The sequence below is a fragment of the Muscardinus avellanarius genome, assembly GCF_963383645.1.
Source record: "Muscardinus avellanarius genome assembly, chromosome: 20".
Classification (NCBI taxonomy): domain Eukaryota; kingdom Metazoa; phylum Chordata; class Mammalia; order Rodentia; family Gliridae; genus Muscardinus; species Muscardinus avellanarius.
The window spans coordinates 3091501-3115863 of record NC_137806.1 but is presented as its reverse complement, the minus strand read 5'-3'; the positions used below and the strand labels follow the sequence as shown (position 1 = coordinate 3115863).

The window sequence follows — 24363 nt, the reverse complement described above, 5'->3', positions numbered from 1 at the left end:
TCTTCTAAGGTTGTTATGACAATGAGAGGGGATGAGCCGCAGAAATCTGCATTTCACCCAAACCCTCATCTCAGCGGATCAGCTTCCCCCAGTCATGACTTATTTACCATGGAGGCTGCTTCTCTTTTTGGTTTATATATAATTATCCTTCTTCATCCTAGCCATATTTCTGCTGCTAGCTTCTTCTATTCTTCGGTTCTAGCTCCTGGGTGGCCTCTCTCTGCATCTTTTTATCGCCCTAATCTCTAACTACACTTCCCACTCCCAGCTCCAGGGAGTAGTGCTAATAAAATACAACATGTGTCAAGAAACAGTAGAAACAAAGATGCTTGCAAATGTGCACTTCATAGAGCCACGGGGGAAAGAATGTAGTAACGTTGGCAGATCTGCTGAATGTTCCGCTGGCAACAGACAGTCTGGGGAAGAGTGAAGTATCCTGGTGATGGCTAGGAAGAGCTCTCAGGTGTTTGGAGGCATGGCCCAGAGAATCAGGTACAGATAATAGATGAGACAAGACACGACTTCTCCTTCTGTCCAGAAATCTTTGAGATCTGAACTGGTTGCATTTAACTGGTGAAACCAAATTGGAATGGATTCGCTTTGGCCAACATTTATCACGTCAGTTTCTTCCGTTTGTGCTTGGGTCTCCAAATAATCACAGTGCCTGCTCTCTGTTAATGATAACTTAGAAAGACAAAATAACTCCACTTTCTCCCTAGATTCAGAGAGTTAATGGATTCATCAGGTTCTGTTTCATAAGCTTATACACTTGAAAGAAGATGGCGCTGGTAGAAACCAATCATCCTGATTAGTAAATAATTCTCTTTCTCACCTAAAAAGTATTTTACTCCTGCTAAAAAGTATTTTACTCCTGCTATTAATTAACTACTTTTAAAAAGCATGAACTATTATTTGGAACTATAATTAAAATATTACTATTAGAAATCCAGAAGAAAAAGAAAAAGAAGCAGAAAAAGGACAATTTATATCGTACTTCTGCCTGTTTTGACTATTTTAATGTTCACGTCTTAGATTTTCTGATATAAAAATTTATTACTTAATGAACATTTTATTATTCTAATATTTACTATTTGGCAAATGAAAGAAGACAGATCTAATGTTTCAAACCATTTTTCTTATGAAATCTGCAAGTAGAAATTTACACGGGGAGCACAGAAGAGTAAATCCTTCCTCTAATGAAAGGAGGTAACATATTTTTCATATCATCTTTTTAATTCATTTCACCTTTCATTCTTAATCTCACACCCAACTGCTTGCAATTCTATACATTATTTTAATTATGAATCGCTACTTGTCTACATACATAAGTGTTAGGACCAGAAGTATCTGAAGAACTATATCTCTTCTCTTTCCTGTTAGTTAAAGTAGCAGTTAACCCACCTCTCTATCCTACCCCACCGGAGTCATGTGCACCCCTGATGGATTTGGGTAAAAAATATCAGCCACAGTAACCAGGACTCAAAGTTTTAATCTTAACTCTACATTTGGAATCATTTAAAGCATCACATTAACACCATCATAACAAAAAGAAGCAATTAAAATATTTATTTGGAAAGAAAACAAACAGATATGCTAACACATCTTAGTACTACCATCACTGGAAATATTCTTATGAAATGCATGGAGGATTAGTTTTGTGATGCCTGAAATGTTTGTATTGTGAAATATTTCTTTAAATGGAAAGATAAAGAAATGCTTTTCAAATTCTACTCTCAGTGAGCCAGAAAATAAGATGGCATTTCTGATTCATTTTGTACATTATTTGTTTGGGTGGATGAGGTTTCTGCATATTAAAATGCTTGATAGGTAAACACCTTGGTTTTGTAGTTTGTAAATAAATGAGCTGATGTTTGGCTTTAATTTATGTTTTTAGTTAAAAAGTTTCTTCATGATGAATACATACGATACAAAGATGGGCCACAGTGAATTATGTATATGTCTGTGTTTCTAAGCTACTTTCTGATTTGAAATTGTGTTGATCCATGAACAAGGCATTATCTTGATGTTAATTTCAGTCTTAAATGTATGTCTGTGTGGAGAGGAGAGAGGGAGTAAAAGAGAAAGAGAGAGATTTTAAAAGGACATGGGAAAAGGCACAGCAGAGGTTAGATGAGAGAGACCGTGGTTTAAAGTATCTGCTCTATTTATTTGCACAGCCTGAATTCAGCATGACGCGTTTGTTTTTTCTTTCCCATATCCAATGTAGAACCAGGTTCAAGAGGAATTTGTAGACACAAAAAGAATCAACAGTCAACAGAACAGAAACCAGTGTGTTCCTGCTTAAAAAACCCCAACCCTGGCCCACTTGGAAATACCAAGCTGCCTACAATCAACTTTATTTAGCCTGACTTCTATTTTTTTCTTTTAAGTCTTCCATGGTTAATATATGACCTATTTAAGATGTGAAAGGCCAATAAGTTATCTGTCAAAGAGGCCTGCCTGGTCCTAACACCTAGTCGATCGCAGAAGGGATCCATCAAGTCATCTAAACCGTTCTTGGATCCTTTGGTCTGGACCTTCCCAACCACAATGATGACAGAACTAGGAGGATGGGCCTGGCGTTGGCTCATTCTAGTCTTCCCCTGTAGGACCCCAGAAGAGGTGCAGCCTCATCTTCCTGCCTCCCTGTCTTTCTCCCTATCCTGGCCCCCACTGTCAGGTCAGGCTGGAGCTACTCTAGGAAGCCCAAGGCTTGCAGATAGCATCCAAATTCCCCATGCTCAAGGCATTCTACCTAGCTCTAGCCATCTGCATCTGCCTCTTAGTTGAACCTCCCATTGGAGATAAACTGATACACCGATTCGCTTGCCAGCCCTCCAAACATATTCCAGCTGGGCTCAGCACTGTCATTTAGCTCAGCATCTTCTTGTCTAGAATGAAACTTCCCTCTCTACCATTTTTCCAAATTGCTTCTTTGCTTACTAAAATTCTACCTTCCTTTAGGCCGGAATTAGTTCTCTTGCAAACCTGTTCTTGGTTGTTTCAATAAAAATCCTCTCCTTCTTGAGCAACCTCTTGCTCCTTCAGTCCCCATAGTCAGGCTTCCCCTACTGTTTACTGATGTCATATCCTCCTCTCTTAGATTCTAAGGCCCCACATGAGAATCACAGTGTATCCTTTCAGTGAATACTGAAACTTCTGGTATAGTGCCTGTTAAAGGGGCTCAGAACTGATTCAATGAATGAACCACAAAGTGCACACGAGCTCCTGATGTAGCTGACCACTTCTCCAGGAGATTCTGGTTTCATTCTGTGAAAACTTAGGCCCATGGCTACATGATCTCAGCAATGCTTCCTGAAACAAGACATAGAGGTTTGCATATGCAAGTTCCAAGTTAGCATATTTAAATTAAAAAAGGAGTGTCTGCATTCCTCTGTTCATCAAAGAAGATGCAGATTATTCAAGATGCCAGGTTTTTAATTTTTTCAAAGGAAAAGCCAGTTTGAATTGAAGCAGCAAAGTAGATATGGTCATCCACTGAGGTCACCAAGCCTCTACTAAAAGACATCCTAATCCATAGCAGCTGAATCATTGACATAGGTTTTAAAGATCAAATGATTTGAGGTATTGAAAATGCAATTTTTCCATTGTGTGTACAGGTTTTAAGCACATGACTAAGAATTCACTTTTAAAAATTCAATGGAACATTGGCAATTTAAAAGTCACAAAACATACCTAATAACCATATAACGAGAACACCATGTTTAATATCATACCTTAAAAACACGAGAGGATGTGATATAATGCATGGCTTATTGAGTCCAACTCTCAGGTTTGCTGTCCCTTTTTAAAATTTTGAAACAGGGTTTCGCTGGGTTGCTGAGGGCCTTGCTAAATTGCTGAGATTGGCCTGTGATCTTCCTTCCTATCTCAGCCTCCCATGTACTGGGATTACAGGCGTGTGCAACCACACCTGACAGTCTTTCTCTTTTGCATTCAACACTTCAACCATATTTCCGGTCATCTTACTGGGACACAGTGAACTCAAAAGATGTAGTCCTTGTGAATAACTGATATGCATATAATCCTTTTTCCACACAAAATGTGATAGTTTCATAACTGAAGCCTTTGGTTTTCACTAACATGAGCTCCTCTGCTTGGTTCATAATTGTCAACAGCTTCATTCCTTCTTGCTTTGTAGAAACACTATCGCCAAACCTTTCAAACAACTGCCCTATTCTTCCAAGTAAATGGACTAACTCCAGTGCTTTTATGCTATAAATTATCATAAAATGTCAAATCCTCCTTCTCATCATCACCTTTCTATTTTTTATTTATTTTTTATTTATTTATTTATTTATTTATTTATTTATTTTGGTAGTACTAGCAATTAAACTCAAGGCTTACAATTGTAAGATAAGTACTCTACCATCTGCAGCCTTATATTTTTTGAGACAGGGTCTCACTAAGTTGCCCAGGCTGGCCTTCAATTTATGATTCACCTGCTTGCTGCTGGGATTATAGGCATGCATAGACATGCACCATCTTCCTGACATCTTCTTAGAGTTTATTACTTACCTACTTAAGGACTAATGACTAAAAGTGACCCATGACGCATTGTGTAAAATTTTTCCAGCCTACTTTTTTAATCTCAATATATCACATTTTCCTAAACGGTAAACGTAACCCATATCCTCTTCTATATATTTTCTCAGAATATTCTCCTTTGGATCTATTCTTTCTTCTCTAAAAACCATAGATGCTATGACATCCCTCAATGAAGACCTTAAACAATCACTTCTCCATAAAGTCATAAATGGTTCTCATGGCTGTTTGAGCTTCACTGTCCTTTGCATTTTCTAAAGGATTCGCGTTTCTGCTTTGTCCCCTGTGACCATGTGCTCATGCCTCACCTTGTATGACCACGAGCATAACCATGAGCTAGTGCCTGGCCTTCTGTGACCTTAAATAGGTGCTCAAAACCTTTTTGTTTGTTGGTGTTTCTTATTACAATTGTTTTCCTGAGCCCTATATTATCTTCTAAGTCTATGTCTTATATTAAAATAGGGCAAGAATGATCAATATGGTTCCCATACTATTTAAAAGACTAATAAGAAGATCAGAGGCAGGGCGTGGTGATCATGCCTGTAATTCCACTGCTCAGGAAGCTGAGAAAGGAGGATTGCAGGCTAGAGGTCAGAAACTTAGTGAGACCCTGTTTCAAAATAAAAAAGTAAAAAAGGCTGGGAGTATAGCTCAGAGGCAGAATGCCTCTGTGTTCAATCCCCAGTACCACACACACATCAACACATCAACAACAACAACAACAACAACAACAACAACAACAACAACATCAACGGGACCAGTGGAGGAAGGGACTCTGGTCTGTGTGCTCTGGATGTAGGCTCTCATGGCCTTTTCTTATCCCTATGGATTTCCTTTTCTTCTTTCACTTTTTTCTTTGCTTAGGGCTCCTTTATTTTTCTTTTTATACTCATTCTTTTCTCTCTCCTCTCAGTCTGCAGCCTATAGGGACACATCCTCTGAATTTTTGCTTCTCTATGTGAGTGGCATTTTAGGATTAACATACTCTCAGTTTTGGGGAAATGCTATGAAGAATGATAATTGCTTTGCTAAGATACTGCTCACCTCTAAATAAACCTCCACATTTGTAGAAAAGAGCAAAGCTTTAAATATTCAAACTAGATTTCAGCTTTTTACTTTTAGGGCTCTCCAATGAGTTGTCAGTCAATATAGGTAATTTTAACAGAAATAAATGATTTAAGGCAATATGCATATGGCTCTGTGTCTATCTCCCTTTTTAGTTTATATATCTATATCTATCAACTATATAGAGTAAGAGAAAATAAAAATACATCACCAATTCTCCTTAGAACATTTTTTGTACTCAATTCCAGTAGTCTGATCTTACCATACAATAAAAGGAATAAAAATTTAGAAGGTAAGCAGAGGTGAATCCAAGCTGAAAATTGTACTTTGTAAGTTTTTCCAATTCCTTAGATTTTGTTCGTACTCATGACTTTGCTATTAGTTTTCCTAATGATCCTCCTTCTTGAAATATGGAGTAAATTAACATTCATAACTTATACTGAAACTATAGATTATTTATAGTTAATGGTAGAAAAGCACTTACCCCCAGTTGCCACAGTGATTTCACGTAGAAAATGGCCATAAAATGGAAAATCAAAGGACAAGTTCACCCTCTGCAAGGAACAACAGTGGAGAGGAAAATCAGTAATGTGCAGATTCATCAATGTGACACGAACAGTCTTTCCCTTAAAACAAAAACAAAAACTAATGCTTCTACCCCATTATTATTATAGTTGACCTTTAAAAAATGATCTCTGGATGGTACTAGAGAATATTTTTCCTGGTATCTAAATGTTTGAAGTATATGAAGGAATAAATTTGGGCTGTTAGCATTGTTGATCTGTTCCTAATTTGTAAGAACTACCTGAAAATTTAAACCTAATTCAAGCTATTCTCCCTACCATTGCTAACTGCATATTTGATTTCCAGTGAATAGTCAGATCTGTCAATCTGATGAATAATTTACTTGGGGGTTCTTTGTAGTTTGCCCAGTTCCCCTATATAGTAAAATATGTCACATATTCATGATGATTCAGTGAATTAAAATCAAAAGATTTCATTTTAAACTACTACAGATTCAATTTGCTTCCTGTACATCCCACAATAAACGGACATTTCATGGGAGAAAATTGTCTTGCATCTAGAAATATAAACCTGAAGACATTTTTTATTTTTTCAATGCAACAAGTTCTCCAGATTCAGCATAATTTGTCTATTTTTGCAAAAAAAGAGTTATAGGATAAATAAAACTGGTTACTAGAAAGCTATATTTACTTGGCATGAGGGAAAATGGAGTAACATAGAGTTTATTTATAAATTGTGCCCTCTCTTATCTCAAAAGGGCTTTGAAGCTTTGAATATTTTTTTAAATTTTTTTATTGGTGCAATGTATTCATACATCATAATGGTATAAAGAAAATACTTTCGTAGACATACATGCACACATTGCCCAGTTAGCCCCCACCCAATCCCCACCCTGTTCCCTCCCCATCCCTCCTTCCCATGCTTGGCTTAGTGGTTGACATCTAGTTTTATAGCAATTTATCCAATATTGACGATGATACTCTCACAAAACAGTTTCATTTGTCTGATACCAAGCTTTTGATGACTAAAAGATAACAGTTCAATATTTCTTTTTGCTTTCTTTCTTACCAGAGAATATTTTTTTCTTTTTTTTTAGGTGAAGCTATCATACATTTATTTATTTATTTTTCAGAAAAAAATCTATCTTGATAGGGAATATGGACTCTAGATACCCAAAACAATCTCGAAGAAGAACAAAGCTAGAAGATGTATATTTTCTGATTTCAAACCATATAAAGCTACAATAATTGAAACAGTGTAGTACTGTTCTAAAGGCAGATATATAAACCATTGGAGTTAAATAAAAGCCTAGAGATAAATTCTTCCATATATTGTCAAGTTATTTTTGACAAGGTTTCCACGAATATTTGGTGGAGGAAATACTAATCTTTTAACTAAATATTGTTGAAAAATAATAATTACATGAAAAAGAATAAAATTGGACCCTTCCCTAACACATATACAAATATTAACTCAAAATAGATAAAAGATCTAAAGATAAATCTCAATACTATAAACTTTTAGAAGAAAATCTGGGTCATAAAACCTCACAACATTGAAATTGGCAGTGATTTCTTGGGTATGATTTCAATGGCACAGGCAACAAAAGAGTATACAAACTCCTAAAAAAATAAAAAATATTGTATATCCAAAGACAATGTAAACAGAGTTGAGTTAAAAGTTACTGATAGAATGGGATAAAATATTTCCAAATGCTATATCTGAAGGTATATTAATATTCCAACTAGAAATCCTAAAAATTAGCAACAATAAAAGCAAACAATACAATTTAGAGATAGGTAAAAGACTAACATATATAATGAATCTCCACAGATAACCAATCTTAGTTGTCTGTTGGATGGAAAATCTTATTTCTCGGGTTCTGGTGTGTGTTACCCATTTCTTCTTTGTAGTTAATCTCTTTGAGTATTTTCTCTAGTGCTGGTTTTGAAGGCATAAATTCCTTCAGTTCTGTTTGTCATGGAAGTTTCTTATTTCCCCATCTAATTTGATAGAAAGTTTTGCTGGGTAGGAAATTTTTGGCTGGAAGTTGTTTTCTTTCAGAGTTTGGAATATGTTACTCCAAGCCCTTCTGGCTCTCATGACTTGGTTTGGGAAGTCTGGAGTGATTCTAATTGGTTTGCCTCTGAATGTCACTTGGCCCTTTGTTTTTGTTGCCTTTAAGATTCTCTGCTTGGCTTCCACATTGGTCATTTTGACAATTATGTGGCGTGGGGATCCTCTTCTCTGCTCCTCTCTAACGGGAGTTCTATAACTTTCCTGGACCTATGTATCGATCTCTTGCTCTATGTTTGGAAAAGTTTCTGCTATTATTTCCTTGAAAAGATTGTTAATCCCTTTGGTTTTACCTTCTTTTCTCTCCTCTATTCCAATTATTCTTAGGTTAGCTCTCTTAAAATGGGCCCATATTTGTTCAATGTCAGATTCCTGCTGTCGGATTTTTTTTTCTAAATTAGAAATTATGCGTTCATTTTTTGAATGATCATCTTCTAGGAGCGAGATTCTATTCTCCATGTGGTCGGTCGAATCAGTTTTTTGTACTTTGAATTGAGGCCTTTACTTCATTAATTGCATCCTTTATCTCTCTTTGGCTCTCTCTGAATTCTTTTCGAAACACCTCTATTATTTCTACAGTTATTTTCCTGATTTGATCTTCTAGAAATCTCTGAATTTCTGTTTTATCAGGTTCTGATGTTGTGGGGTTGTGGGCATTCATTGCTCCATTGTTATTCCTCTTTCCCATGATTTCAGAAGTTTGTGCCTTCTCTGGGTTCTTCCCTTGGGTCACTATGACTTCACTTAAGGTGCTGTGGATCTCGAGTCTGTGGTATCTCAGTCCCCACTACTCCTTTACTGGGTTGTATCGCAGAGTCTCAGACCCAGAGAGTCAATCGAGGCTGCTTTAGACCATGGGGGGGTGCCAGGTTGGGCGTTCTCTTATGGTGTAATATCTCTGCAACCACCACTCCCCCACTGAGTCAAGTCCCTGGGAGTACAGTACTATGATTTCTCCTCTAGGGGCCGCACTTTGACTCACTGTTGAGTGCGCAGATGGAGCTGTCGTGGACTCAGTGATTTCGCTGCTGCTGCAGCTGGTAGCAATATGGCGCCGCTGTCACGCCCTCGGCCGTGAGGCTGGCGTATTTCTTTTCTGTTTTTGAACTCCAATCTGAGTCCCTTCAGGGTGCGCTAAGCCCAGCCCCTGGGAGCTTTAGCTGCCCACTGCGCCGAGAAATCTGCTGAATCCCGCCCGGCTGTTCAGCAGAGGCTCACCTCAGCTTGCTGTCCGCCGCTCCTCTCTGGAGGTTGGTGGGCTGTTGAGTGAGTTGGTCTGGTGCCGTCCGGTGAACTCGCCGCCGCCGCCAGCAGTAAGGCGCTGCTGCCGCGTTCTCGGGCGTGAGGCCAGCGTATCTCCTCTCTGTTTTCTGAGCTCTGCTATGAGTTCCCCTCCTCCCTGGAGCCTGGTGCTGCAAGGCAAAATGGCGCCCGCCGCTTCACGCCATGGCTCCGGCTGCAGCACTGCGGTCTGGTTTCTGGTGTCTCGTTTTTCCAGCCCTCTTTTTCTCTGTCCCTTAAACTTACATTTTTTTGTTTCTCTGCTGATGGTGTTTTCTGGCTATGAAAGGTGCTGATTTTGTGGTAATAGAGATTGGTTGTTAGCGGGGCTCATAAGCCCCGTTTTGCTCCGTTGCCATCTTCCCGGAAGTCTCTGAATCTTAATATTTAAAAAAGAATGCTCACCAATTACTGTGTGCATGTATGTCCCTATCACTCTGAAGTATATCATGATATGAGATTCAATGCACCGATAAAAGTAAGTTTTAAAATAAAAAGAATATTCATATGTGTAGGTGCATGTACAATGTGCATTTTCAAAATAATATATTTTGAGATAATATAAAATATTGAAATAATTAGATAATATCTTAAGTGTTTAAAACACAACACAATACAAAATTTTACAAAATCCTAGTTTTTGTATGCTTAGAGTGATATGAAGTGCTTGTATTATTAGTTATATACTGATAACCTGAAATTTAAAGAAAATCCAAAGAAAAAGAAATTCACTGACTTAGATCCCAGAAGTGAGTACAAGCTCCTTATAGGCATTCATGTTACAATTCTACAATTTCTACTCTATATCTCTGTCAACATACAAATTAACAAAAAAGAGAAGGATATCTATTGGAATATAGCTTCTCCCAATTTTCCATTTTGCAAATGATTGCTTTCGTTTAATCATCAGGGATTCCTAATGACTAGGCATGAAATTAATCATTTGAATTGTACAGTGGCCTTCGAGTAGGTCTTCTTTCCCTTTTAATGAAAGCCATCTTCATGAACGGTTTCTTTTGTGCTGGCTAACTGCAACAATAAACCTCATTCTCACTGTGCTCCTCAAACAAGTGGTCACTAGCAACACTAAGACAAAAGGTGCTATGGCAAAACCATCCATCTCAAAGAAGAGATCAGAAATAATTTCCTAAAGGCGCTTGCTGTAGTATATCGCTTTCCATCATTCTAATTTGTTTACTTGCTCACCAGTTAGCTGATCGAATTCACACCCTCAAGCACTCTCATTGCCAGACACAGTTGTGTGTAAATAGCCATCATTAACTCCATCAATAACCACCAAGGATGAACTAGAGGAAACTAACATGAGTTTTCTTAGCTACTGCTAATATTTAAATATATCTGGTATTAGATTAAGATACATACCTACCTACATAAAGACTTTTTTCTTGAAGAACACACACCCTCAAAGAGAATTCAAAAGCACACTCTCCTTAAGAACAATACCTTGCTACATGTGGTGGAGCACGCCTGTTATCCCAGTACATGGGAGGCTGAGGAAGGAGAATTCTAGGCTCAAGACTAGTCTCAAAACATAGCAAGGCTCTCAGCAATCTACTGAGATTCTGTTTCCAAATAAAAAATTAAGTAGGGGTGGGAATGTATCTCAGAGGTAGAATACCTTTGGTTCAATTCTGGGCACCACTAAAAAATAAAAAGCGACATCAATGATTGACATGCTTTCCTATTTAAATGGTCAGTTTACCACAGTCATCACTGTGGTCTGCCTTACCCTGCTACAGAACAGCAATGGCATTGAGGAAGATGCTGCCTTCTATACAGCTCTGAAATCCACACATTTCTCTACAGTCACCGTTGGCTGTCTTCCCTAGTGTAGGTCATGATTTTAGAAATAACTTCCCCTAATGCGCCTTGTCTCCAGTTCTCCTTGAATTACTTTAAATCACTCAGTCTAGAATTCCATTGTCCCTAGTAATGATATCAACTTACTTAAAATGAGTTTTAAGATCCACCACCAACTCCCCTGCCTCTTCAAAACATTCCCTTTTACGCTTTGCTTCAGCTGCACAGGACAGCGTTTCCTTCCCATACCTGCTACTCTTGAGGGCTGACTCTGTTACTTCCACATGGCATCTCCCTCCCTAGACTGGTCTCTCAGCCCTGGACAGTCATTCCTTCCATATTCTTTAAGTCTTGGCTTAGTTTGAGTTTTCCAGAAACCAAGACAAATAAAAAAATGTAGAAAAAAAATGGTTTATTTGGAATGTAATCCTAGAAGGCATTGGCTAAGAACATGAGGAAAGTAAGACAAATAAAGAAAAAACCAATAACAGGATGTGTTACCATTATAGCACTCCAAGCCTCAGTCCCTGTGCAGATTCTAAGAAACAGGAGGGAAAACAGCTCTCAGAATCATCTTACTGCCAACTCCCACCGCTGATCGGGGTTGCTCAACTGCCCTCCTCCTTTGGCTATCCCCGTGCACCTGAGATGAAAAGACTAGATGGTACTGGAGCTCGGAAGTTGCAGGTGTGTTGGAAACAATCTCCCTCAGTTTCAGTATGGAACACGGCACAGACAGAGGCTGCAGTGTGAGGTCCTAGAGTCTCCCTGACTTTTTAACCCAAGTAACATGTTCCCAAGCTCTCTCCCCTAGCATTCTCTATGCACATGAACACAGCTGAGAAGGCTCACATTATAATAATTTTAATGTGAAATTTACTCAGAATCAGAGTGGATAAGAATGACTCAACCATAAATCCACTGTGAGAGAAATCCAGAAAACACTTCTACTCAGGATATACCACAAACAAAACAAAACAAAAAAACAACTGAGGAATAAACTTAACCAATGAGATAAAAGACCTCTACAAAGAAAATTATAAAACATTGAAAAAAGAAATCAGAGAAGACCTTAGAAGATGGAAAGATCTTCCATGTTCATGGATAGGTAAAATAAATATCATCAAAATGGCCATACTTCCAAAAGTGATCTATAGATTCAACACAATACCCATTACATTACCAACGTCATTCTTTACAGAGAAAAAAATCAGTCCTTAAATTCATTTGGAACAACAACAACACCCAGAATAGTAGTTTTCAGCAACAAGAACCATGCAGGAAGAACCACAATACCTGACTTTATACTACAAAGTCATAGTAATAAAAACAGTAATGGTATCAGCACAAAAACAGATACATAGACCAATAAAGGAAAATAGAAGACTCAGAAACAAATCTGACAACTTACAGCCAATTGGTTTTTTACAAACGGGCCAAAAATATACACTGGAAGAAAGATAGCCTGTTCCACAAATGGTGTTGGTAAAACTGGTTAACCATATGCAGAAAAATAGAAATAAATCCCACTTTCTCACCCTGCATAAGAGTCAATTCAAGATGGATCAAAGACTTGGAAATTAGACCAGAGACCTTGAGGTTCCTTGAAAAGGGCATAGGTCCAACACTGCAACACATAGGCACAGATAAAAATGGTCTCAATAAGACCCAAAGACACAAGAAATTAAAAGGTGGATGAATACATGGGATTGCATTAAACTGAAGAGCTTTTGTACAGCAAAGGAAACTATCAAGAACCTCAATCAAGAGCCAACAGAATGGGAAATGATTTTTGCCACCTACTCCTCTTATAGAGAACTAGTATCAAGGGCAAAACTAGATTTTTGTGGTCCTGTGGATTGAACCCAGCATCATTCTTCCTCTGAGATCCACCCCTAGTCCTATTTATTTATTTTACTATGAAACAGGATTTCATACCTTGCAGAGGATCTAAATTGCTGAGGCTAGCCTCAAATCTGCAATCCTTTGGTCTCAGCCTTCCAAGTACTGGGAGTACAGGCTTATGCCACCTCGCCTGGCTTTGAAAACTGGAATTTGAACCTAGGTTTGATGAATGGCAAAAGCCATGATCTCAATTATCAAGAAGAGAGTAAGACAGAGATGAGTCATATGTAAAGGCAAAGTTTGGAAAATTATTAATCTCACCCAAGAACATACATATTCACACAGCATATATATATATACATATAGCGTATGCACAGATACAAAGGCATAAATGAACAATTGAGCACTGAACTTCCATGAAGCACCTCGAAACTAAATGAATATTATATATTTGATATTATTGTTACCGAATATTTGGATCATTGTGTCTCCATATGGTAGAGAAAGCAGATATAAGGGAAGTTGGATGAAAGGTTGACTTGTTCATTCATTCATCCAGTTGCCAATCAACAATCGTTTATTTATCACCTTGTATATACCAGGCATTGACACTGAGCTTTGGGTAGGACAGCGAAGAAGTTCTGCTCACCGCCTTCAGTGGTGGGGACAGCGTCACTCAAGGGTAAACAATGCAATCATGCCGAATGAGCAGAAGGAGAAGACAATGACCCAGCGCACAGGGCACTGGAGTGAATTCCTCAGGAGACACTACCTAAAGCGGAAAGGAAGAGAGGGTCAAAGCAAAACCGGAGGACTTCGTGATCATTGGACACGAAGTTTGAATGAGAGAGAAGAATCTAGACTAACACACAGATTTCTAGCTGGATGAATGGTGAGCCAGTGCCTCCAATGCAGATTATAAATACAAAGAAAGCCGGGCGTGGTGGAGCACGCTTGTAATCCCCGCGCTTGGGAGGCGGAGACAGGAGGATGGCACAGGTTCTAAGCCAGTAAGAGACCCTGTTTCCAAATAAAAAGTATAAAGTAGGTCTGGGAGTGTAGCCCGGAGTTAGAAGGGTTTCCAGGAACCCCAGTACCACCAATACATACATACATACATACATACATACATACATACATACATAGAAAAAAGGGCTATTTTGGTTAGTTTTGAGAAAACTTTCTGTGTCACTAATTGGTTATGCATCATCTAAATATGTAATATAACAATTTAAGAATGATCTCAAGTCCTGTATGGGACAAAGAACTCTTCTGTCACCAAAAGGATAATATGCCCTGGGAATTGTGACAAAAAACCAATTATAAGCAAAACAAAACTTCATTCTGAAACTATGGTGTGAAAAGTCTACCATGGACACTGTTATCTTGGATCTCATCCCTTAAGAAATAATTAATGATAAATTAAAAATGAAGAAAGTAGTTATATGAGGGCTCAATTAAATGATTAAGGGTCTGAGCAAAATACAAAATAAAAGTCCAAAACTCTGAGTTTGAGCCCTAACACCGACGAAACAAGAAAGCACTTAAAGCTCAGAAGTGAAATTTTAAAAGATGTGAGAAGTATAATAAAAGCAACTGAATTTCTTTTATTTGACAGTTTAAGAAAGTAAGAATCTATATCTTTGCTCTATGGAAAGTGGTTAAATATTGCAAAGGAAGGGAAATGATCATTTTAAAACAAGCAGAAGTATTACTTTGTCATATGGTAAAGAAGAGAAATTATAATTTTGAAACAAGCAGAAGTATTACTTTGTCATATGGCAGAGTATAAATTTAGGAAGCGTGTTTTCAAGAGCTGGGAGAAGTCCACAGATCCAGGTGGTTTGGTGTAAGTGTGCGGCAGCCACAACCACTCGTGACTGTGACCTTTAAAAGCACATGGTACTTCCTTGGCACATATCCCATTGAAATTTCTATTGCCAAGAGACGCCATCAGACACATTGAGGGCCATACACCTAGTTTCTAAGCGTGCCCACATTTCTTCCTCTGTTTTCTGCTTGTCTATTGCTATTGGTTTTTAGACAATCATTATCATCTCTACTAAATCTCTTTTAACAACACAAATATTATAATCCTAAATGTACCCTCTTCTCATTTAACATCTTCTGTATTACAGAGATAAGTTAATTCATCAATGCCTGCAAACCTTGAAGCTAGGAACATCTTAACGAGAGTTAAGAATCTAGGGAGGCAGGGTGTTCCACAACTGTAATCCCAGTTCTTGGGAAACAGAGATAGAAAGATTTACTGTCAGTCTGCACAACTTAGCAAGGCTATCACCAACTGAGTGAGACTCTGTTTACACATAAAAAATAAAACAGGACTGGGGGTATTGTTCAGGAGTCGAATGCCCCTAGGTTCAGTCCGTAAGAACCACATACATACTCAAGAGTTAAGAATTTAGAGAGGAAAAACTCATAATCTTCAAAACCATTTTAAAGACAAAATAAAAGCTCATTAGTGTAGTAATATTATATGCAGTAACAAAGCTATATTGCTCTGGTTAACCCAAATATTCATCCTTCATATTTACAGGGTATGATCCTGCTAATTGCAGCTTAAAGGAAGGAAACTAGTGGCAACTAAAATTTTAATAATTGCTGACCTCTAAGGTTCATAATAGTACCGAATCTAAAGCCTATATGGAGTTTCTACACATTCAAAATAGTGGACTAGTTGTTTATTTTTACACACATATTTTACTATCCTGTTTTGAGTCATTTGTATAATTTTTTGAAGGGCATATTTTCCACTTGAAAATGTCAGATAGGTGGGGATATCTTTAATATTATCTATAAAGAAAAATGTATGTCATTTTTCCATGATCCATTTTAAAAAGTAGAGCAAATAAATCCCAAGTCACATTATCTTCTCTTCATTTGTTTATGCCAGGTGTGAACTTTAGGAGGAATTGTGAAATTTAAGAAAAATGTATTTGCCTTGTTGGCATGAATATTTCTTGTAATATTGGATTATTTTTAGTAAGATTTATATTTCCTACAAATAGAAAAATGACTGACAAAGCATTTGATGATCATAATAAATCTGACTTAATTTGGTGGGTATATTCTTTCAAAATGCCTGTAACAATGAGCTAACTTCCTTGAAACCAAATAAAGTCCTCATAAAATTCATTCACCTACAAATGTTTAGGATAAATCATTGCAGTCTTAGTCTTACTCCTTCACTAATTATGGCACATATTTTACAATCTTCATTTAAAAGAAGGAAATGGAACTTTATTTTTAAGTTTTCAGTCATTCTTTTTTAACTTTTGAATAATTCAGAATGATGTTGGAATCAAAAAGAACTGAAATTACATTCTAGTCATTGTACTTAATAGCTCTGTGATTTCATAAATCATTTAAATGTTTCGAGCCATAGTTTGTTCACCTGTAATATCAAGGTATTTCTTTAAAAAGCTATTAAGAGGATCAAATGGCTGAATAATTCCTGTACCTTCATAAGCATCGAGTTAATAATTGTTAATATGAGATTTGTACAGGAAAGTGTCCGTCATAGCAGCTACCTCTCTAAATATGCTATTTTTAATGCACAAATATATCATCACAATACCCTTTCAAGGTATTAAGCCAATGAAGATAAGTTGATTTTCTAATAGAACTGATTTTATAACTAGACATTACATTTCTGAGTGATATTATGATGTTTTAATTTGGGGGATAGTGAAATAATAATAATGTTTGCATTTGCAGATGTCAGAAGAATGGGGATAGCATTTATTAAACAGACATCTTGCTAATTATTTTGCCTATATTTAGCAAGTATGAATGCTAAAATTAGTAGGCAAAAGTATGATAAAATGCAAAGTATATGTTTGTATAGTTCCAGGTCACCTTCCAACAAGGTATCAGTTAAATAGCAAAACCGTAACTTTACGGTGATGAAATGATATCTCGGGTTATATAATAATCACCCTAAGCAGGCAGTGAAAGTTAACATCACCGTAAGGAGATACAGTGTCATCATGTGTATCTCCATGGGTGTGTGCAACTAAAACAGAATACCTGAGACTAGGTAATTTGTAAAGAATAGAGCCTTATTTCTTACAGTTCTGGAGTTAGAGAGTTCCAGATCAAGAGGCTGGCATCTGGGGGTAGGGGTCTTCTTGCTATATCATCGCATGATAAAAAGAAGAAGGGCAAAAGAGTGTCCAAAAAAGAGAAATCAAGAAGGCACCAAGCTTGCTTTTAGAGCAAACCCACTCTCATGGTAACTAACCCTTCCCCACGATAATGACACCAATCCATTCAAGATACAGAAACTCTTGAAAAGTTTTTTTTAAGAGTTTCTTATAAGCAAATTTTTATAAGCCTAAAATTATTTCAAAACATATGTTTACATAAAGACAAATAATAAAAAATAATAGTAAAATGAAGATTTCAATCCAGATAATGTTTCACTCCCAAACTGAGTCTCAAAAACTACATTTTTCTGTCTTTCTTTTTATACTAGGTGATTCATTTCCTCCCTGTTGACAGGCCTTTATCAACTGTGTTTTCTGCCTAGAGCCCTTAATACTGTCAGACATCCATGTCTTTGTTCTTGGCAGACATAACAACTGACCAATGTGCACTGTGGTCCTGGCTGTCTACGGGTCCCAAAGAAGACACGCCCAGGTGTCTGCTGAGTCAAATGAGGAAAGTCACAGGGATGTCACCAGAAGGTAAAACCTGCCTGCTTCAAACAGCAGTCTCTCTGTTGTAACCTAAGTAATCTGACTACCACAATTTAGAAGGACAATTTATTTGCTCACAGTTCAGGAAACTTTAGTGGTTCAGTCCATGGCAGGCTGGATAGTCTGTGGAGCTCAGGGCATGGTGCGGGGAGAGAGAAGGGGTCAAGGGCTCTGCGCTCACATCACAGAGACCAAAACCAAGTCAGAGCAAGGGGAGGAGCGACAATATATAATCCTTGAGATCACACCCCTAGAAGACCCCTCTTTAGCAACCAAGCCCACCTCCAATACTGCTGTCCATGAACGCTAAGGGAGCATTCTCAATCCTAATTCAAGCACTGCCCAATTGCCCCAGATAACCTATATCTCACCTTATTTCCATAAGATATAGTATTAATACAATATAATTAGGAAATACTCAACTGCATGAGGCTAAAGCCACACAAAGAAACCTAGAAAACCTGAGAGAGGCACAGAGCAGTCTTCTGAAACTAAATGGACAGAGGCCCAGGGATGGGACCAACAGAGCTCCTGGCTGGGTGGGGCCATGGCATGATGGGTGGGCCACAGCAAAGGGGCTCCACCTGAACCTGGAGGCAACACAGGGGCTCCTTCTCACCAAATGACCTGCCTAGCATTACCCGCCCCTCTTTTTTCTAGTACCACATTGAGAACCGGATGTTTTCATTTCTTCAAGGATAGATCCAAAGACCTGTCTTAAACTTCCCAAATATTGATTTTCTTGTTAAACCCTCATTGGTAATTGTCCTTCTCTATCAAGATAAATAACTGAAATATCTTTAATTTATAAAAGTCATATAGCCAGGTGCATGCCTGTAATCCCAGTATATGGGAGATTGAGACAAGAGAATTGCAGGTTTGAGGTCAGCCTTAGCAACTTAGTAAGACTCTGTTTCAAAATAAAAAATGGGTATGGGTATAGCTCAGAGGCAGAACACCCTTGGGTTCAATGCTCAGTTCTGTCTGTCTGTCTGTACAAACACACACACACACACACACACACACACACACACACACACATACACACACACAGAATTATATGAATAAGTGAAACATAATGATATTTCATCAATCACAGGCTGAATACACAGCAGTGGCCCCCTACGATTAAGCCATCATGGTTTGTAAGTACACTATGATGTTGGTACAATGGCAAAATTGCCTAGGGACACATTTCTCTTTGCTCAGTGATGCATGCCTGTATAGATACAAGGACAGAAAATGTTTAAGCAGATAGGTTTCTACAACAATCCAATATTAGCTAGGACAGAATAGGGAGATATATATATATATATATATATATATATATTGGACTGCACAAACTTCTCCTCAAGTGAGATCCTTCCTCCAGGCCATAAATGAGCCTCTCATGGTCCAATATAAAATTTTGCAGTGCACAGTATATTTAATAATGATTTTATCAGCTGAGCGTGGTGGTGCACGCTTGCAGTCCCAGTACTTGGGAAGCTGAGACAGGAGGTTCACATATTCACGGCCAGCCTCAGCTAATTAGTGAGGCCCTCCACAACTTTGTGAGACCTATTTCAAAATAAAGAATAAAAATCGAGCTGGAGGTGAGGATCGGACGTAGAATGCCGCTATGCTCAATCTCCAGTACCACAAAAATAAGTAAATAAATAAGTCTTTTATATTATCATGTCAGATTTTCAAAAAATGGAATTCTAACTAATTCTCCCACCCAGGAGGAGCCAACAGGACATGGGTCATTAATCTGGGGAGTGAAAATATTAGAAACCTAATTAAAAGATCAAAATGTTCATTGAGAGGAGCTAATCAATATGCAAATATACCGGCAGGGAACTGCCTAGTCTTTTAGAAATACAGTCCATCAATTGAATTGAATTTTGAGTCTGAAATTCTAACTGCTTCAGCACTTTTTTCAGAAGTGAGAGTCTGATTAACAACACTTGTGGAATGACACTCTTCAGGGGAATATCTGTAAACTTCAAAATAAAATGTAAACTTTATGTAGCGCTGGCTCCTCTGGATTTGAGATTCAGGAGCTCCCCTTCTCCTGGGCCTTCTCACCTCACACTGGGGCTCTGGTAGCGTGCCTCACTACAAAGAGGCAAGCAGAGAAATGGGAATATTTGCATTCGGGTAGAGTTCAGTGTCAGACTGTTCAAGGGGAAGCGCAGCAGGACTTTATCAAGACCCCTTGGAGGAGAGAGGAGGGAGAGTCGGAACGAGAAGGAATCACCTTGAGATTTCCCCACTGCTCTAGAAGCCTAGCAGGGGCTTCTCGAGGCTTCTCAAACTTGAGCCTGCAGATGAATCACTCAGGGCTCTTGCTAAAATTCAGATTGAGATGGGGGCAAAGAGAGGGGTTGGATCTGTACCCCCAGAACAATATTATTTTAAAAGGGTTTCACTACGTTGCTGAGATAGGCCTCCGACATAAAATCCTTCCGTCTCAGCCTCCTGAGTAGCGATTACAGGAGCAGGACACTACAGGCTGGAACCCCGCATTTCTCATAACCCCAGTGCTGCTGAGGCTGCCCCTTTAGACTGCATTTGGGAGCAATGCTCTGGGTTATGTAAATGGTCTTTCAAACTCTAAAAACTGCAGTAAGGAAACATTGACAAGTGTAAGATTGGCTAGAAGGATGAAGAGATTCTTTGCTGGATAGGATTACTCACTTTATTTACTTGGTAGTACTTGCATAACCTAAAATTTTCCATGAAAAAAAACAAAAAAAAAAACAAAACTGAAGTGTAGAGGTGACTGCTAGCTAAAAAATTTTAAGAGCAATGACTTGCAACACCTCTATTCTGCCTCGATACACCTGGAGGTTATGGCAGTTTTGTGACTCCCTTGACCAGTGATCCTCAAAGAGGGCAGGACAGAAAAATATTCCTATGAGTTTATCATTTACAGCGTGGAAGGCTCAGCCTAGGTTTCGTCCATTACAATTTTCCCTTTGAGGAACAAGCTTTATACTTTGCAGTCAGTGAATAATGACTGCTTAAAAATAAATATTTGCAGGATGAGTACTACGATCATTGTAACAGACATCTTTAACACCGTGCCAGGCACCATTTTAAGCATTATTATAAATGTTAAATCATGGAACCCTGATGACAATGCTAGAAGGTAAGTGTTCTTATTATTTCTAGTTATGCTCTAAGGCAAGTAATAAAGGAAGAAAGAATAACATAATTAGGTTACCCTGCTAATAGCCGGCAAAGTGAGAGTTTGCGTCCAGGAAGTCTGCTTCCAAGTCACATGTTTTAACACTTGATCAAGATGCCTCTCAACTGACATGTTTAGATTTAAAACACAGTGGGCAAGGTTCACTGGTGATTAAATAATTCACAACTCGATTACGGGTTGAAAGTACAATTTAGACTAAGTTCAGTTTTAACTCTTCATCCTCCTCTGCTGATTTTTCTTTAAAAAAAAAAAACAAAAAACACCAAGCCGGGCGTGGTAGCACACTCTTGTAATCCCAGTACTTGGGAGCTGAGGCAGGAGGATTGTAGGTTCCCAGCTAGCCTCAGCTACTTAGTGAGACCCTGTTTCAAAATAAAGAATAAAAAATAGGGCTGTGGGTATAGCTCAGAGGTAGAATGACCCTGGGTTCAATCGCTGGTACCGCAAAAGACACACACACACACACACACACACACACACACACACACACACTTACTTTTAAATTGCAAGCCATTTCTAATTAAAATAAAAAAAAATAGTGAGGTCCTCTCTGTGTTTTATAAAGATTCATCAGTTTTTCATATTTTATCACATTTAGTGATTCCTCAATTCTTTTAAAAGCTACATAAATTGATGCCCATTAATACAGGGTCCAAGAATGTCTTTTTATGGTACCCTGTTCATCCCCATTGTTTAGCCCCCATAGAATCAGACAAATGGCCTACTTTTTATACTTAAACCTCACACTGCAATCATTCTCAGCTGATGCATGATAAGGAATTTCTGGCAACCTATTAATTGAGAGCTACTGAAGGGGCTTCATTGCTAGTCCTATTAGTATTTTAGCAGAGCATCTTCAGTAAAGAAAGAAAAAGATGACAGTTTTCACAGGCTAGAAATAATTCCTTATTTTAAGAAAATAAGGTTTGTCACATGCATAAAAACTGATCACTGTGCATTTCATTAGGCATCTACCTTCAAGATTCTTCAAAGTCTTCTCAATGTCTAAAATTTGATTCTAGATTCAGGAAAAATAACAAAGGAGACTTAAAGGTTTAGTGATATGTAGCTAGTTATGTAATTATTAGTAAAAAGGAGGTTACTAAATTCATAATATTTAGGTAGACTACCCCATTTCTCTAGCATACACAGAAATAAAACTCCGCTACTCTGATGATGTTTATTTTGTTGAATGGAAAAAAAAACAGGATATTCTTTTCCATAAAAAGACTATCAAATAATATGAGCATAGAAAACTAATCTTAAAACTCATATGTGAGCTGGGTGTGGTGGCTCATGCTAGTAATCCCAGTACTTGGGAGGCTGAGAGAGAAGGATCGTGGTTCGTGGCCAGCCTCAGCTACTTAGTGAGGCCCCTCACAACTTAGTGAGATCTTGTTTTAAAATAAAGAATAAAAAATAGGGCTGAGGGTATGGCTCGGTGGTAAAATGCCCCTGGGTTCGATACCTGGTACCAGACACACACACACACACACACACACACACACACACACTAAATAAATAAATAATAATAAATAAATAAATAAAATAAAAACCTCACATGTGACCTAAGATTAACAATAATAGGAAGGTGAATTAATGTTAGATTTATTAAAATACTTCAGTCATTACAAACCACCATAATACCTCATTTGAATCTACTGCATATAGTAGGTAGGATGGAAATCGGTATCATAACCGTTTAGTAGAGGAAGAAAGTGACAGGGAATTAGGGCTTTTTCTCCAGTTTTCACAGTTGTAAATTCAGATTTTACGAAGTTGAATTCTGTGCTGTTGAGCTCCTACTTTTATTAAAGAACTTAACTGTTTATCACATTAGGAATACACACTGGTTTCTTAGGAGGTTAAAGAACTAGCTGAGCTTTGCAAATATCTAAAGAGAATCCCATAAATGCTTTATAACTATCAGATTTATCTGAATATTTAGAATTAAATTAGAACAAAAATGTAAGTGATACTGGCTAAGCTATCACCTCGTGTCAAGTAGTTTCTACTATAGTGTGGGCAGGAATGTCCCCCAAAGGCCTAAGTGTCAAGGGATTGCTAGCTTGGCACTACTGGAAAGCGATGGAATCTTTAAAAGGCATGGCCAACCAGGTACTTAAGTCATTCGGGTCATGACCTTAACGTGCGTTGGGGTCCCCTGCCTTTTGCTCTTCCTGTTTCATTCACTTCGTGGTCTCTATGACATGAGCAGCTTTCTGCACCATGGTTTGTGCCACGCAATGCTGCCTTACCACAGGTCCCCAAGCAACTGGGCCAGGCAACTATATTCAGTCGTGTGAAACAATAAGCCAGAATATACCTTTCTTCTTTAGAGCTGAATTATCTAGGGCATTTTGTTACAGCAATGCAAATCTGACTTATATAATTTCTTTCTTTTTATATTTAAGGAAGGATTAATCCAAAATTTACCTATAGAGACGCATGCTGCTACAACCTATCCAACTCTGTTATGAAACTTGAGAGATATACTAAGAACAAAGGAAAGTAATCTCAGGTTGGTGAAAAGCATGTCTTGCTTGAAATAAAGTAACTTGAAAGAGAATGCAGAAAGCTTACTCAACCCATCGAAAGTAAAAATGAATATAAGCAATCAATGTTAGACGCCATGAACAGAGAACTCAGACAACAATGCAATAGTCTAGATCACAGCCTAATAATGATACCAAATTAATTTTTTTCAAATTAATTGTTTAGAAAATGAAAAGCATATCAACACACTTGTTGATGTGAAGAAAAAGCAAAATTGGGCAACATGAGAAAACAGTAAACTTAGGTCACCTTTGGTAGTCCAATTTACTTCTTTCTTCCAACCTAAGTATTATTCCAAAGTAAGACCAATAGAAATACCACTAGTTGAAGTAGTAACTGATTTCCTGAGAGGGGAAAAGAGAACCTGCTCCAGAAAACTTTATTTTTGTTATGAAGAGAACTCTATCAAGGACCATTAAAAGAGTTGAAACAATCACCTCATCAGAAATGCTGATTTATTAAAGCCTTTTCCTGCATTATGATGAAGATACTGAGAAATAAAAAGAGGACTGTGTACTTTAATAATTTTATTCTGCTTAGTGTTTTCTTAGGTGACACATGCCTGTAATCCCAATACTTGGGAGGCTGAGATCAGAGGGTCACAGGTAGAAGGCTAGCCTTAGCAACTTAAAGAGGCCCTCAACAACTTGGGAAAGCCTGTTTCAAAATAAAGAATAAAAAATAGGGCTAGAAGTGTAACACAGAGGTAGA

The 24363-nt window shown here is 37.9% G+C and overlaps 1 protein-coding gene across 1 annotated transcript in view; it reads right to left on the bottom strand.

The window, feature by feature from the left end:
- Window positions 1-24363, bottom strand: part of PLXDC2 (plexin domain containing 2) — a gene marked incomplete at both ends in the record, with an annotated part of 432850 nt that overhangs the window by 190435 nt on the left and 218052 nt on the right. The window contains one exon of the mRNA XM_080716877.1: window positions 6116-6185. Within this exon, the coding sequence (XP_080573003.1) occupies window positions 6116-6185 (70 nt within the window). The remainder of the gene's footprint in view (window positions 1-6115; window positions 6186-24363) is intronic.